Source organism: Anabas testudineus, chromosome 17 (genome assembly GCF_900324465.2).
Source record: "Anabas testudineus chromosome 17, fAnaTes1.2, whole genome shotgun sequence".
Taxonomy (NCBI): Eukaryota; Metazoa; Chordata; class Actinopteri; order Anabantiformes; family Anabantidae; genus Anabas; species Anabas testudineus.
Window position 1 is genome coordinate 823,868 of NC_046626.1, and position 17,684 is coordinate 841,551.

Below are 17,684 nucleotides of genomic sequence, written 5' to 3' on the forward strand. Positions count from 1 at the left end.
TCTTTTTAAAAAAAATGTAAATAATGTTATTGTGATAGGGGCGTAACGGTTCTGAAACTGAGACACTTATGAGTGAACTGAATGAGAATAACTGCAGCTGACTTCCTTGTTGTGAAATAGATCCACTTTCCTCCATGTTCAGCCCACATAAAATAAGACACAAAACACATTGCACTGAGAGGTTTGAACTCTACCTCTGGTGACCAAGTAAGATTGACTTAACTATATTTACTCAAATGTCTTCAGGCATCCTACTGCATACTATATACTGAGAACAGACTTTTTATCAATGTAGGAGAGTAATGTACAGATGTCTGACATCCATCTGTAAAATGTATATTTTGTCTAGGAGGGAGGAGCAAGGGAGCTGCCAAGATGGTGAGGATGACAGTCCTTTCTGCATCAACCCACCTTCCAGCAGTTTCGATGGCAGCTGTGTGAGTTTAAAACATTCCTCCTCAGTGGATGACATCAAGAGTGGGCAGAGTTACTGGGAAAAGAGGCTACAGCTGAGACATAGCTGTACTGGTGAGAATAACAATACATTTAATGCAGTTCAGTCACTTTCTTGTTATTTCCAACCTCAATCCCAAAATGGGGAGGTGATCAAGAACCCAATGGTTATACTAACAGAGCTTAAGAAGTTCTCTGCAGAGGTGGGACAACCTCTTGAGAAGATGGGAAGACACTGAATAAAATGACATACTTTATAGCAGCCTGTCTGGACCTTTCAGGTTATTAGACCGACTGTTGTAGACTTACATCAAGTTTGTATGGGTCAACAAACTGGCACTAGGAAATAACTCTCTACATCAACATGTGGTGGTAGTCTGTATTTGTCTTTCAATAAGGTTAATTAACTAATTAATTAACATTTAATTAATATAAGAAGTTAGTAAAGGCACTGAAGTTCATTTCTCTTCTCATGCAGTGATTTGCATTCCAAGTGGTCCATTCACCCATCCATCTTCTTTCACTTATCCCGGACGTTATTCGTGAAATTGTATGAATCTTAGGGATCCAAATTGCCCAAAAACTTTAACTTTCTTTGTCAGTTACACTTAAAACTCAATCTGCCCTCATAAAACTACTCTGCATAATTAAAAATAACTTACTATAATCAGTTTTTTATGTCTCTGTTATTTGGCTTTGATTAACTGTAATTCTGTTATAAATGCAACAAAGGTTCTCCCTGCTTCTCTTGCTTAGCTGGTATGGTAACCACTAGAAAGAGCAGTGTGCCAGTTGGAACATCAGACACTGATTTGCGTTGCAGAACCAACAGTCAGGTAACGCATGCAGACCTACCTACAATAGTCCACACACATGCACACACACACACAGACACACACATAAATCATCAGCCAAATGCCTAAAATGCTATAATTTTACACAATGTGGTGTTTTTCTTTGTCTTGCCTTGTTTTTTTGTGTGCATCTGTATGTCTGTGGGTGTTGTTTATCGACATATAGCAGATGACCCAGAGCCTCCTAATTACTAAGACAGATGCGTTTGTGGCATTACCTCCTGGTGAAATCAGACCTCCCTGCAAACTGATCGACAGAACGCACCATGTGACTGAGAAAGTCACCCAGGTTAGTAGAGATGAATTGTTCACTCATACAGCTACTTTCATAATTTCATGGTTTTCATAAAACGTAATCTGAGTCAAGAGTATTATATACAAATATAATGTGCCTAAAACAATACAAAAAATTCAGATCTTTCATGTCTTTATTGACCTCAACCAGGTGCTTCCGGTAGCTGTGGATCACACCTGCACATTGCTCAGAAACTGGAGAACTGCTTTAGCTCATATTCTTTGGATGCCTCGGGTGTAGCTCTTGTCAAGTTGTTCCCTAGCATCTCTTTTGATGTATATCTCAAATCAGATTTTGTTTTTTTTTGTCAACTGGGGTGGCTGTGGCCCAATAGGTAGCGTTGGGATTGGGATGATGTTTTTATGATGGTATGCATGCAGCAATGTTCTTTTTAGTAAGCAGCGGCTTCTGTTGTGATGTCCTGCCATAGATACCTTGCTAGTTCAATGTTTTACGTACTGTAGACTCATGCCTTCCTTTGGCTGTCACTTGGGGTTGCTTCTTTACCTCATTAATGATTGTTTGTTGTGCTCTTAGGGTCATTTTGACTGGCCACCCACTTCTTGTTAGAATAGCCACAGTCGCAACGCGTCTCCATTTGGAGATTTTAGACTGGTGAATTTCACGTTAGTTTGTAACCCTTTCCAACTTTTTGTAAATCAACAATTCTTGATCATAGATCCTCTGAAAGCTCATTTTGGCCAGGAATGGCTCACATAAACATATTCTTCTTTTGCGGGGCAAACTCAAAAGGTTAGAGTGATTTTTGTCAGTCAAAGTAGTGTGTAGACCACACCTCTAAACTAATTTTCTCTTACTTATGCTAGCACCAGACTCCAATTACTCCTTTTTCCATTAATGAAATCCAAAAAGGTTCACATACTTTTTCTTGCCACTGTATTTACATAAAGTTGAGCCTTTCTCAACTGTCCCAATCACTAGCTGGGCTCCTTATGAATCTTTTGGACTCAATGAAAGGCACACACCTGCACAACCAACTCCACTTTTGTTTCTGTTCAAACCTGATCCAGGAAGTGTAGTTGAAGAAATAAATGTATGTTTAAAACTTTTAAGACCCCAAAGCCTAATACAGCAGTGTCTAACAGTAAACAGAACAGCACCTAGTGTTTGCGTTCTAAAGTAAATTGATCAAGTGACCACGTATCCATCCAGTTTTGGATCCAGATCTGAATTATCCTTGCAGCAGGTAATTGATACCTTCCATGTCACATAGCATGGCGGCACGATGCTGTAGTGGTGTAGTGGTTAGTCCTGGTGCCTCACAGCAAGAATGACCTGGGATTCAATGCACTGGTCAGCCAGGTGCCTTTCTGTGTGGAGTGTGCATGTTCTTTCCGGGTACTTTAGCTTCCTCCAACCATCCAAATGCATGCATGTTAGGTTAATTGGTGACTCTTAATTTCCCATTGGTGTGAATGTTTGTCTGTCTCTTAATGTTGGCCCTGTGATAGTCCAATGACCTGTCCAGGGTGTACCCCGCCTCTTGCCCAATGACAGCTGGGATAGGCTACAGCAGACCTGCGACCCTTAATAGGACAAGCAGTTACAATGATGGATGGATGTAAGATTCACATACATTTAATCATTTGCCCATTATGGGTCCACGCAGACCATACAAGCTCTTCGACTACCAAAAAGGTAGAAAAACGCTGTAGTACAGACCATTTACATGTATGTGTCCACAATGCAGGTACAGCTACATGTTTTTGTGCCTTTTTTGGAGTATATTCTTAGATGTTTTTCTACATAGACACATGCTGCTTGATTGGAAATCAGCCTACTCTCACATTGGAATAATCAGAAAAGAGCTGGATAAGTCTGTCTGATACGGGGGGACAAAGAATGTCTCTGGAGAGGACTATAATAGAAACATACACCAATCAGCCACAACATCAAAACTACCTGGTAGTTTTCACATACGACATAATTATTTGTTATGTCATACTTGCAATGTCATTGAAATAAATGTAGAGACTCATGGAAAGAAAGAACACATGTTTTATATCCAAACTATTTGTACTATACACAATATAAAAAACTTACATCAAGATCCTTTAATTTGTCATACACCTATAAATATATGATAGGTCATAGGAGGTTTTCAACAGGTGAAGAAAAGGGGTTGCTTGAAAGAGTTTGAGAAGTGGAACCAGAGGTTATAGTCCTGATGTACAACTGGGGTAAAGAGACAATGTCTCCTTCACTGTCCCCCTAGACTTTCAGAAGGGCACGCAGAAACTTGGGAGGTAGTTCTGCTGTAGGGCAGATTCTGAATTACATGATTAATGAGGGGTCAGTCACTGATGGCTATATTTAACTTGCCATGACCAGGACATGTCACTGAACTACAGTGTTGCTATGTAAGGTAGCTACACTTACAGTGGGACATTTGTACTGTAGGTATTTGTAGCATTTGTATGATGTCATACTGCTGTATAGCGACTGGTTAGTGTAGCGGTAACATTACCTTCCATGTGGGAGACTGGGGTTTGAATCCCAGCTGTGGTCTACCTCCTTATGCTCACTCTGCATACCTTTGTAAGTTGCTTTGGATAAAAGTGTCTGCTAAATCTAAATGTATTTTCTTGTACTTAACATATATTACATTAAATTTAATGGTGATCAGCAGTCCCAGAGTCACAACTGTGAGTTTGGACCAATAGAGCATCCTCATCAGCTGCTAGATAATACATACTTTTTTTTACTAGCAGTTCTACTCTTTCTCTTCATTTTTCTCAACATCCTTTCTAATATGTACTTGTCTTTTCCTAATCACACCAAGAGTATCATCTGCTAAGATTAGATGATGGTTTGGGCCTTCATTTAATCATTACACAGAGAAAGGGAGAAAAGACAAGGTCTGGCATTTTGCTGTCATTGTGGAAACAGCACAAGTAACTGCCCCCAACGCTGTGTTTGTTAATTGGATAGGCTATTGTTAGCTATAATTAGATGGGCACATCTGGAAGCTTGAGGCACTGCAGTGCACCTTATCCAAAATACCTGTTCATTTACACCAGCAGAGTCACTTTATTGTACCATCACTGTCAGCCACATGTAAACTTAACAGAACCACTGTAAATCAACTGCAGATTTTCTTAGGTGACATACAGCTCATGTATCAGCTTGAGTTAAATGAAAGCCGATACGTGAACTTTATGAATCTGTTTTTTTTTAGCTACATTTGTGCATGTAAAGTTTGAGCAATTTAAAAATATTTTATTCCTTTCTGTACAGAAATGTACTGTTGGATGATTTTTCTTAGCAATAATAATGGCAAAGGTGTAGATTTTACAACATTTTGTCATTGTCATATGACACAAAAACAGACACACATGACTTTTTCCTATCATTGCTATGCCAGTAACATGCACCTCTTTCTATCTTTTCCACTGGATAACTCATAAAATCTCATAATTCATTTCTGCCTGACATCCCTGCTTGAATGATAGAAAGACATCTTCAACTCAGCCTCTTCAAGACAGAAGATCTAGTTTTCCCAGTCCAACCTTTCATTTAGCACAACATTGGCATCAATTTGAGATCTTCTGCAATTGCTCTTGCAAAGTCTGCTAGGAATCAGTTTCATCACTGAAGACTAGCTAAGTTTGTAAATCACATCTCCTGCATCTCTCGGACATGCAGGTTTGCACTCTTCAATATCAGAAAGTTTACGGTCTATCTCTCTGAATATGCTACCCAGCTCTTTGTGCAAGCACTTGTAATATTGCTTCTACCAGAATTCCCTACTGATAGGGCTCCCATCATACACAGGCAAGGCTCTCCAGATGATCCAAAATGCAGCAGCATAATAACAATTACAGAGGGATACTCAGCAGCCTCTTCCTACCTGTGCATCCTAATCCCTGTTAACATTTGGAAGTTGAGTCCAGATCTACAATCTCTCTCACCAACTGCATTCTGCCAATAAACAGTGCCTAATGGTTCCTACACTACACAGAAATAGATACCTGACACTGTTCGCTCAGCAGTTTCATTCCCAAAACAACCGAACATAGAACTCCTACATATATCGTCATTTTGACATTTCTCATACATTTGTCAGTGAAGATTCTCAGTCATCCAGGTGAAGTTATCTGAAAGTTGACAACTGGACTTCTTTCTAGTTAGGTCGAAACGTTTCGCTACTCATCCAAGTAGCTTCTTCAATCTGAAGTAATTGGTTAGACACATAAAATTATGCTCCAGGTTTGATTTGATAGGGGAGGTTGTGAAGGATGTAATAGTCACACCTCTGCCAACCCCTCTTATCCTCTAAAGTGGGTCGTTAGATGGGTCCAGCCTGGTGCAGGTGTGAATTGGGCCTCAACTTTCTGGGGATTGATGAAATGGCAGCATGATAAATAGGAGACTTGTTTTTTTTAAGACCTTCACCTCTGGTGAGTGAGGGGGCGTCGATTTACACATACAAGGCTTCCCTCAGACCTCTCTCAAACCACTTGTCTTCTCTGTCCAAAAAACAAACTCCATTGTCCTCAAAAGAGTGTCCTTTGTCCTTAAGATGAAGATACACAGCTGATTCAGGTCCTGAGGTGTTGCTCCTCCTGTGCTGTGCCATCCTCCTGTGTAGCGGCTGTTTGGTTTCTCCAATGTACAGCTCAGAGCATTGTTCACTGCACTGAGCCGCTTACACTATCTGGTCTCATGGTCTCTAACCAAAAATCTTCAGACTGAAAAAGCTACTTGGATGAGTAGTGAAACTTTTTGACCTAACAAGAAGGAGGTACAGTTGCCATGACTCAACTTCCAGGTCTCTCATACAGTTTAGTACAATTATCATGTTCCCTTTAGGATCAACTGTAATGACTTTGGTGATTCCTGAACTTTTTATTTAGCACCTGTCATAGTCTCCACCTTTCCCTTCCTGCCTCTCCACTCTCCTCTGCCACTAATCACCTTATCAGTTTGACCTGTGCACACCCTCTTCCTTCATAAGCAGATCTGAAGTGCACACACATCTGCCCGATTGTGCCACTTCATTCTAAGCCACACGCCAACTGAGCTGTTGCCCAGTTTCTGCCTAGACCTGGTACTCGTAAGTCTTAACCTGATCTGTGGATGTTGGATTCTGTCAGCTTCTCTCTCTGACTGTGTGTTTCTGGATTTGACCTGTTTTCGGACCTGACCTCTGTTTTTGGACTTCACTCACCAGCCCAAGTACTTACTGTCCCTGTATGGACAAACCTGCACCTTGCACCTTCTCCTCCAAGGACTCCAGCTCCCAGCATCCCCACTCCTCTCTCGTCATCTCAAGACCCTGCTTATTGCACTCACCTGCCAACAATGCTTTAGGGTTACAAGACTACACTTCCCAGCTTCCATCACTCCTTCTCCTTCATCCACATCCTGCCAACTTCCTGGTTCAAACCCAACAACTCACAGTAAATTTTAATTCACAAGTATAGTTCAGTCTGCTATTTTTACTCTATTTACACTATTACTCTCTTTTTTTGTGCCTGCCTGCCTAGACCAATCCACAACATACAATACTGAAGTACACATCTACAGTTTTTCTTATAGAATGGAAATGTGCACCACTCCATGATGAAGGAGGAGGCAGGAGAGAGAATGAGAGAGACAAAAGAGGACGGAGAGAGGGGAAGTGATGGGATGAGTGGGACTGTGCAGAGGCAGAGCACGACTAAAGCTAGCCAGACTAAGAGATAAAGGAACGAGTGATGTTAAATAACTGACTGGCCGAAAATGAGATGTCAACGAGCCCTTTTACTTTAACTGTAGTAGTAACTGTCTTAACCCCGCTGCTGCAGGAAGAGTTCAACCCATGACTTCTACTCTGATAAACCAACTACTAAAGACAAATGTGGACTTACTGGTCATTTATTGGTCTTTGCTGAAGTTCCACCTGCAGGACTCCTGTCTTTGTAATCTAAATCTGCATAGTTCCTACAGCAGTGGTTGATCTCACTTCATAGTGTAAGGATCAGGCTGAGAAACATTTGCTTCAAAGGCATTTTTATATGTCTAGAATAGGATGATGCTGTATAATAACTTTAACTGTAGTGACTGAAGTTAAATAACTTCAAATATGAATATTGTCTTATGTGAATTTTAAGCTAAATTCCTATCCAAAAATCTAACCTGAAGGTCAGCTGACCATAGTTCATTTCATAAAATCCAGTAGATAAAAACTAATGACACCAGTATAGTGAAGGATACACTGACATCCACAAGGCTTCAGACAAGAACTGGGTGAAGAGAGCAACACACCGGGTAGATTTTGACTGGGATACTGCGATGGAGAACAAAGAAAAGGAGCATCCGTTCAAACTACAAAACACAAACAAACAGAAGAGGGGTACAGAACATTGTTCCAACATTTGAGACAAAAGAAGAAGAGTGAAAGAAAGACAGAGAAGATTATAGAGACATTGGGACCATGTCTTCAGTGAGTGTTCTGGACAGTAGTGTGTCTCAGGACGGCCTGTCAGATTTGGGAAGTGAACATAGAAAAGTGAAGAGACCTTCCACAATTCCTTAGTAGGAGCTCATGAGGTGAGTGGACCACTAGCAAAAATGGGAACAGCTCTCTCCTGTCTGTTAAGAATGAGTCACAAGAGCATGCTAACAAAACCTGTGAGTGTTATAAGCGGTTAGTATCCTTAAAAGACTTTCTGGAGGCCCATCAGCAATTACAGACGAGTTTCATGCCAAATTTAAAAAAGATATTCTCGACCTGCCCTTGGTGCTGCTGTACTCCTGTCTTGTTAGATCCCAGAAGAATTCAAATCTTTTGCTAATCAAATACACTTCCACAGCTCTCTCCCCACAGTCTGTCTGTGTGTGTGTGTGTGTGTGTGTGTGTGTGTGTGTGTGTGTGTGTGTGTGAGTGAGAGATTTTCTGCAACCCCGTTAATTACAGCCTACAACTGAAAGATGTGTTGTACCAGAATTGTACAAGCACAAAATACAAACCCTTTAGGCCAAAAATCAGTGGGATGTTCTTTAAGTATTAGCAGCATTAATAACCAGAGATAACCACAGATAAAAAGGTATTAGGTACACCTTCAATTACTGAGATAATTTCCCGAAAGATAGAGTTATATACAATTTTAAAGACTAAGACATTTTGTCTGATTCACCATCAAGTAATGTATTTCAGTAATAAGGGATAATGTTACATTAGGAAAAATATATACTCCTCAAAAAAGCTAAGGGAACACTCAAATGACACATCGGATTTTGAAAATCTAACTAAATTTGTTCAGAACAAAATGGTGTTAACAAACCAAACTCATCAACCCAGGTTGTAGTCAAAATCACACTGGAAATACAAGGGAAAATTTTCAATCATGTGTCTTTAGGGATCTCCGCACAGAACTGGATCAGGGCATCACTGAGCTTCTGGACAGTCTGTGGTGGTACTTGGGGGTGACAGATTCACCAATGGATAATGCCCCATGGGTGATCATTTGGGTTAAGGTCAGGGGAATGTGGGGACCAGTCAGTGGCATCAGTGCCAATAACTACCTACATATTCTGACCACTTAAGGACAGGCATTGTTCAGCACCGTGAGAAACCCAGGGCCCACTGCAGCAGTGTAAGGTCTGACAATTGCTCTAAGGAGTTCATGCCGGTACCTCATAGCACTCAGGAAACTGTTGGCAATGACATAGAGGTCTTTGTCGTCCTTCAAGGATATTCCTCTCTAGACCATCACAGACCGACCACCAAACCAGTCATGCTTAGCGATGTTACAAGCAGCACAACCAGAGCATTTCCAGACTCTTTCACACCTGTCACATGTGCTCAGTCTTTGAAGAGAATGTGGCACCTGTGGTGGACATTGTTGGCAAATGCCAACTGAGCTGTGTAGTATTGGACTGTGAGCATCAGGTCCTCATGCCACCCATGGTGCATGTTTCTGACAGTTTGGTCAGAAACGTAAGCCATTTTCACATATGCACTATGGACTATCTCCAGAGAATCAGGATCAGACATTATGTGGAGTTGTGTGTTCACACATGCAGCACACAGCAGAGGAAAGTCCAGTTTACATACCTTCCAACTCTGAGAAAATAATCTGTTTGATTCAGGGTGGGTGGTGGTTGCTCATTCTGGACTATTACCTGGTGTATTCACACACAAGTTTGCACATTATAGTTTGCACATTATGCAGACTTTGTACTAGGATGGTCACAGGATAAAGTCTGGGTGATCTCTGAGCTGAATACTGTTTGAGTTCTCACATGCAGCTCTCCTGGATAAAGTCCAGAGATGTTCAGGGTGTCACTGCATGTGTGAAAGCAGCAATAAACACCAGTAGGTCATTGTAAACTGTAAACTGCTGGTCATTTTGGAGGGCTTTTATAGTGCTCCTCCAGTTCTTTCTTGCCCAAAGGAATCGGGCTAATAAGAGCATACAAAGTGCTGTCTGTCACCATCTTGAAAACACAAAATCAGGGCATATCATCCCTGCAGTAGTTCCAAACACTTAACTGATTTAAGACAAGTAGTATGGAAGCTGTTGTGAAGACTCAACAACACCTTACAAAGACATGCCATTGAATATTACTGTTACCAAACTCTATTTTGCTGCCTTGAGGGGCTAAATGCTGTAGTAGACTTATGCAGCTGTAAACAGTGATTTAAGAGTGACAGAACAGGCTAACATCTTGATGTCTCTCCTATAGGTGCTGTCTCTGGGTGATGATGTCTTACCAGAGTATAAGCTGCAGACTCCCAGGATCCAGAAATGGACCATCCTTCATTACAGCCCATTCAAAGCTGTGTGGGACTGGGTTATTCTGCTCTTGGTGATTTACACAGCAATTTTCACTCCTTATTCTGCTACATTTCTCCTGAGGTTGGTTGAATTGATATGAACTGAGTGAGATAATTATGAAGATGTAACATAATTAACTGTGCTCTAAATTTATTCACTTTTTACTTAGTTAAAATGTCTGGGCCTCTTTGCTTTGGTCATGGTCATGCTGAGAGGAGTAACCATCATTTCAGTCTTAGGTCTAATGCTCTGTGGATTCAGGATTCAGTTTTTCCCCCCAAGGAAATGGCTTCATTTATCTTTAATAAATAAAAATAGGATAAACAAGTGACTTAATATTAAATTAAATTTTATAGCGCCATTTCACAACAGAAGTTATCTCAAGGCACTTTACAGTGTTTAAGGTTTAAGACCTTACAGAAAATATTTATACAAAAAATTATAGAGAAAACCCAACAATCCCATTTGAGCAAGCTTTAGGCAACAGTGGAGAGGAAAAACTCCCTTTTAGAGGAAGAAACCTCCAGCAGAACCAGACTCATAGTGGGCGACCATCTGCCTTGACCGGTTGGGGTGAGTGGAAAGAGAAGAGAGAAAAGAACAGCAGGCAATAAAGACAACAACAAGCAGCAAGAACATTGGGCAGGTCAACTGTATTCTGGAGATGTACAGATCCAGGCCAAGGATACCTGCAGAAAAGTACAGAGAGAGGGAGACAGAGAGGAGGAAACACAACTACAGGAGAGAGAAGACACAAAAGTTAATGACATGCAATGGTGATATAGGAGAAAGGAGAGAGGAGATGAGCTCAGTGTATCAATAGATATAATATTGTATTTCTCAAAAGGCAACAAACATAGTTCAACCAGACATATGCACCACCAGGTGACTGCCTGTTTTTGTTTTCATAAATCAATCATTTAGAAATGTAATAGACATAAATGTAGCATTACAGCTATATAAAATAACTGTAAATGTAATGTGTTAAACAGTTTTTAAATAGGCGATGAACTTCATATGTCAATACTGATAAAATCTGTAAATGTACGAGTTATTCTACACACCTTAGCATAATTTAGTTTTATTTTTGTTTGTCAAAATATTTTCACTGTCATGTTCTTTTATTACAGTAAATGTTTCATTCTATCCTCGAACAAAATCACTTTTAATGATGTACTCATGTGTTTTTCTTGAAGTGACCAGGAGGAATCAGGCATGCAGACCTGTGGTTATTCCTGTTCCCCCCTCGATGTGGTGGATCTTATTGTGGACATCATGTTCATTGTTGATATCATCATCAACTTTAGGACGACATATGTTAACTCTAATGATGAGGTGAACTGATTAACTCTGATTGGCTAACAGAGAAGGAGCAACTCTGTTTGCCAAGATAAACGTTTTTATTTTGAAAATTACTAATTGAATTAATACATTAAGTTTTCTGTTTGTCAGTGTGCGTCGTGTTTTCCAGCCTTAAAATGTGTATAGAAATTTGAGGGATTTCATAATAAGCTAGATTGGGGATATTACTGTACTGTATTGGATTCTATACTTAATATTTTTAACATGCATTTCATTATAATGTCACAAACTTTGCAATTTTTATAAAACTTTTTCCAGTGAAAAAATATAGCAACTCTGGATTTCTTTTAGGCTAAAGTAAATAGTTATTCATTGTCTATTCAAAGGATTCAAAGGAATAACAATCAATTTAAGAAGTTGCAAAGACTTTTAGTATTTTTTGTAACAGTAGACTACAATAGTTTTTAGTAGAGTATTAACTCTAATGAAATTAATTCTAAATTGCCCCAAAGGCTGTGGCATTTTGACTTTGAACTGCTCTCTTTTTATATGTCCTGCTTACTGTTTGTGTATCATCTCCCAAGGTGGTGAGCCAGTCTTCTCGGATTGCAGTCCACTACTTCAAAGGCTGGTTCCTCATTGACTTAGTGGCTGCTATTCCCTTTGACCTCCTCATCTACCGCTCGGAAGAGGAGGAGGTGGTTAGAGGAGGTGCAGAGGGAGAGGTAGGGAGGAGGGAGGTATCAGGATATGAACTGGGGAAGAAAGGAGTGAGCATTTCTCTCAGGATTGCATTGATTACTTCAAGAAGGCGAGAGAGATAGAGGAGTAGAAAAAGTACATCTGTAGGCCATCTACTCTAATAACAGTCATAAATAATATTTATTTTATATTACTTTACATAAATCATTCACATACATTACATTTTTATCTCGTCACAAAGACATATTGCTGCTCTCTGTCTCGTCCTCTTAACAGACTACCACTCTTATTGGCTTACTGAAGACAGCTCGGTTACTGCGATTGGTTCGAGTAGCTAGAAAGCTGGACCGTTACTCTGAGTATGGCACAGCTGTTCTCTTCCTCCTCATGTGCACCTTCGCCCTCATTGCCCACTGGCTGGCCTGCATATGGTACACTTATCTATTATTAATATTATGTATTTCATCATTGCTTTAGTATTTATGTCTTGTTTCTTTTATAAATGACCTTTAAAGAGAATAAAATCTTTTTCTCAGTGCTTGACATTAAGATTATTTTTCAAAGCTTGTCAGTGTTTAAAATGCCTCACTTCTTAGTTACGAGCACACAGTTTACACAGTGTTTGTCCTCTTACCCTAGGTATGCCATAGGTAATGTGGAGCGGTCGACATCAGCTGGGATTGGCTGGTTGGACAATCTGGGCGAGCAGCTGGGGAAGCCCTACAATGACTCCATCATCGGGTCAGGTCCTTCCATTAGAGATAAATACGTCACATCTCTGTACTTTACCTTCAGCAGTCTGACCAGTGTAGGTTTTGGGAATGTCTCCCCAAATACCAACTCTGAGAAGATTTTCTCCATCTGCGTCATGCTTATCGGCGGTGAGTTTGACATCAGACATCCGATTTTCTGACTATTTCAGAAAGAACAACAAACGGAATGAAAGGAATGAAGATTTTGACTTGCATCTTACAGCACAATTTACTCAGAGACCTTATGTCTCTTTTGTAAACAATCATTTATAATATATAATATAATCAAATAAAGATTTCAACCAGTCCACCAGTATGAGTATGACTGGATGTAAGTGGATCTGACCGGTCAGCTGCTGTGACTGAGTCAGTGTCAGTGCCAGAGTCAGGAAGTATGAATAAAACAGCTGGTGACAGTCATGACATGGTTTCAGAGCATTGTTAGGTCTGGTCCTGACCTATGGAGCAGTTCTACTCTGGACTAGTGTGGACTGTTAGACCATGTAGTAGAAGTGTGGATCCAGTGTGGGCTCCAGCATTGGCATATTTCAGAAAGGAGAGGACACACTTAGCTATGAGCTGACAGCACATTGTATTTTATTATTTTAGTGCATATACATTATTGACTACAAGTTTGCATACTGGAACAGACCCTGCTTGTGTGTTGTGTACTGTAGAGTGTGTGTATGTGTGTGTGCACACGTGCAAGCACTAGAATGGAACTTTATTACTATCCTCATCTGTTTAATTCTTATTCCTTTCTGCAGCCCCATCTTGCAGATAGTTTTAGTCAATGGGGCAAGGAAACGTGGGAAATTTACCACAACACGAATTCAAACTCCTGTACTTTCCTACTGCATTAGCGCATCTATGAAATAAGGACCATTTCTAATCCTCTTTATCACTTCCTTTGTCTTCTCGTGCGGCAAATTTACTACCTCTTCAAAACAATAGGACAACTATTTTGTCTTGGCCTAATTGTAATTTGAATTTCTATGAAACTCATAAAATTCATTATATGTTTAAACAATCAAATGTGCAATTAAATCTCTGAGTAAAGTCAGTTTAAGAAAAGATGTCGTGACGCTGATTGCAAACTGGTTTAATGCATAAAAACATGAAGTGTAGGGTGTTAGGATCATATAGCTTAGCTTCAACTAAGACTTGGAACACGATCACACACTTCAGTGTGTTGTGTGTAAAACTAGATAATTTTTTTTTTTTTACCTATTTAAACATCCATATGGTGAAACTTAAGGGGAAAATCTAGACCAGGCTACCAGATCAGGCAACAGGAGAAGACTAGCAACTAGAACCCATCTGGGAACAAGCAAGTAACTGACTGGGAGCAGTTGAATAAAATGCTCTGTTTCTGTGTCACCACCAGCTCTGATGTATGCCAGTATTTTTGGGAATGTATCAGCCATTATCCAGCGGCTGTACTCTGGTACAGCACGTTACCACGCCCAGATGATGAGAGTCAGGGAGTTCATTCGCTTGCACCAGATCCCTAATCCTCTGAGACAGCGACTGGAGGAGTACTTCCAACACGCATGGTCATACACTAACGGGATAGATATGAACGCTGTGAGTATGAAATGCAGTCAGGAGAAAACTATTCTGTGCTGTTTCTGACTGAGAAGTCATCATTTTCAGATAAAATATGATTGATTTTGCTTTCAGACAATGTCAGCATGCTTGCTAACTAATAATAGTATCTGTTCAGCCAACATTCTGCTTAAGATACTGGAGTTAACATGAAAAACTGTTCACTGCATATTGTTAAACTGAAGGTTCATCAGTGATATTAGCAAGTCAAAAATGTCACTGTGATCTCATCAAACACTGATATAAACACACCAGTAAGATTACTTTTTACTTAAGGCATCATGTTTACAGACTGACGGTGTGTCTTCTTTTTGACTGAAGTCAAAAAGAAGACACACCCACGGATGTCTCTACGCTACTTATTCTGTTAATCTCAGAAGTCCTCCATCTTTAACTCTACTCCAGGTTTTAGAAGGTTTCCCTGAGTGTCTCCAGGCAGATATTTGTCTCCACCTCAACAGGTCACTGCTGCAGAACTGCAAGGCTTTCAAAGGTAATAATATGATACTTCACCATTTTTTTTTCAATAATATTGTAAATTTTGTACAATATTGAAGACGTTGAACTTTTGACAGACCAAATATGGAATAATTTAGTTGGCAAAAACACATTAAATAAACCAGAATATGTTTTCTATTGTAATATTTTATTATATTTTCAATAACCCAGTAGCTACATTTAGCTTTAAAAAACCCATGGCTTCTCACCTATATCACATGACCTGGCCTCCACAATCATCCAATCTGAATCCAGTTGAGACAGTAAGGGATGAATTTGGACAGTGAAATAAAATCAGCCAACAAGTACTCAAAACTTCTGTGAACTCTTTCACGATTCCAACCATTTCCAGGTGACAACCTAATGAGACCGACTGAGAGAATGCCAAGAGTGTTCAAAGCAGTTATCAAAGCAAAAAGTGGCTACTTTGAAGAATCAAAAATATAAAATATATATTGTGGCTTGGTTTACCACTTTTTCCTTAACTATTCCATATGTGTTCTTTCATAGTTTGGATGTTTTCTGTATAAATGTACATTGTTGAAAATGACAATAATAAAGAGAAAACACTATAGAAGAAGGTGTATCCTACTTTTGACTGATAGTGTATATACTATCTCAAAATGAGACTTTACATTGTGTTCTACTTTGCTACTCTGCTGCTAATGTGCTCCTCAACCAATTCCAGTGGAAAGTGTTGTATCTTACACTGTCTTGTATATATTTGACAGTTAGTTATACTGTAGAATTCGATTTAATGTAGAATTATATTTTACATGCAAAACAACTAATACCATTTAGATATTATGCTACGTTATAGATTGAACTAGTTATATGTAAAATATGCTTCACTTTCACTAACTACAATATCAAAATAATAATAATAATAATAATAATAATAATACATTTTATTTAAAGCGCCTTTCAAAACACTCAAGGACACTGTACATCAACAATAAATCAACACAATAAATCAAAAACAGACTATACAAGTAAATCAACACAATAAATCAAATACTGTCACTATACAAGTACAAAAGTAGATTAAAGTGAATAGGCAATCTTGAACAGGTAGGTTTTGAGTTTGGATAATGATGTGGTCAATTCATGTCAGTTTTATTTACAGTACATAATCTCATATTACAAGTTGCACTTTTGTTTCAGGGTGTCTATCAATCACTTTATTACACAACATCTTTAGACTCCTGATCTGGAAAAAGACAAGCAGAAGATGAATCCATTACTAACAAACATGCAATACAAGACCTGTGAACAGACTAGTGCAATATAGTACAGGAAAAAATATATTTAAACTGAAATGCCCCTGGATGGATTAGTATGACTGATGTTTCAACATCAAATTCATAACTTGGCACAGCTTACTGCCATTCACTGTATATGTTTAGCCACTTTTAAGAAAGAAAGAAGAAACAGCCTTTATTTGTCATTCGTCACATTTACATGTTACATTGAAATTGGTCCTCTGCATTTAACCCATCCCCCTGGGGGGAGCAGTGGGCAGCTACATACAGCACCCGGGAGCTAGCGTAGAGTGTCTTGCTCAAGGACACACCTGGTGTCTGTGACAGGGTTTGAACCTTCTGTATCTAGAGCCAATGATCTACCTATTGAGCCACCAGGCCGCCAGGCTGCCAGCACTTTTATGATTAAGTGCATTTCCAGAGATGTACCGCACCACAGCAGTCTTTACAAACAGACACTGAATCTGACAAGATGGAGAAAGAGTGAATGATATCTTTAAAGCTTTAAAGCATTTTATAGTGCTGCGAAGTGGGTGTTGCCTCATAATGTCAAATATAAACAGCACATCACAGAAACAAACTTATTTCAACAGAAGCACAGAAAACTTGGTTCTTCTATCCATGGGACCAACATGCTGTATTTGTTGTGACTAGGATCCACTAAAGGCTGTCTGAGAGCCCTTGCCATGAGGTTTAAGACTACCCATGCTCCTCCTGGTGACACCATAGTGCATGCGGGAGACCTCATATCAGATCTGTACTTCATCGCAAGAGGATCCATAGAGATCCTCAAGGAAGATGTGGTGTTGGCCATTCTGGGTAGGTGCTTTTATGAGTTTCAGGAATATGCTAGCGACTCCATCTAGTGGTCAAAGTAGGATTTGTGTAGAGTCCATGTCATACATAAATGAACATATCACGTTCCTATCATGACTAAATTTCTACTTGTCCAGGTAAAAATGATATCTTTGGGGAGCCCATCAATATGTGTATTCTCCCAGGAAAATCCCGTGCTGATGTCAGAGCTCTGACCTATTGTGATCTGCACAAGATACACAGAGAAGATATGTTGGAGGTAAAAGTGTTTTGTTGTTGTTTTTGTTTTGTTGTTATATCCATCTGGTTTCAGAGACAATGGGTATAACCTGCTGACCACTGAGTTGAGCTTTTAC

General features: G+C 39.6%; 1 protein-coding gene across 1 annotated transcript in view; it reads left to right on the forward strand.

Annotated features, from left to right (window-relative positions):
* LOC113171849 (potassium voltage-gated channel subfamily H member 6-like) overlaps positions 1 to 17,684 on the forward strand; it is a 35,346-nt gene that overhangs the window by 13,920 nt on the left and 3,742 nt on the right. The window contains exons 5-17 of the mRNA XM_026374593.1: positions 350 to 528; positions 1,210 to 1,289; positions 1,474 to 1,600; positions 4,513 to 4,517; positions 10,297 to 10,469; positions 11,585 to 11,723; positions 12,275 to 12,388; positions 12,669 to 12,823; positions 13,032 to 13,273; positions 14,532 to 14,731; positions 15,158 to 15,245; positions 17,167 to 17,331; positions 17,466 to 17,587. Of these exons, the coding sequence (XP_026230378.1) occupies positions 350 to 528; positions 1,210 to 1,289; positions 1,474 to 1,600; positions 4,513 to 4,517; positions 10,297 to 10,469; positions 11,585 to 11,723; positions 12,275 to 12,388; positions 12,669 to 12,823; positions 13,032 to 13,273; positions 14,532 to 14,731; positions 15,158 to 15,245; positions 17,167 to 17,331; positions 17,466 to 17,587 (1,789 nt within the window). The remainder of the gene's footprint in view (positions 1 to 349; positions 529 to 1,209; positions 1,290 to 1,473; positions 1,601 to 4,512; positions 4,518 to 10,296; positions 10,470 to 11,584; positions 11,724 to 12,274; positions 12,389 to 12,668; positions 12,824 to 13,031; positions 13,274 to 14,531; positions 14,732 to 15,157; positions 15,246 to 17,166; positions 17,332 to 17,465; positions 17,588 to 17,684) is intronic.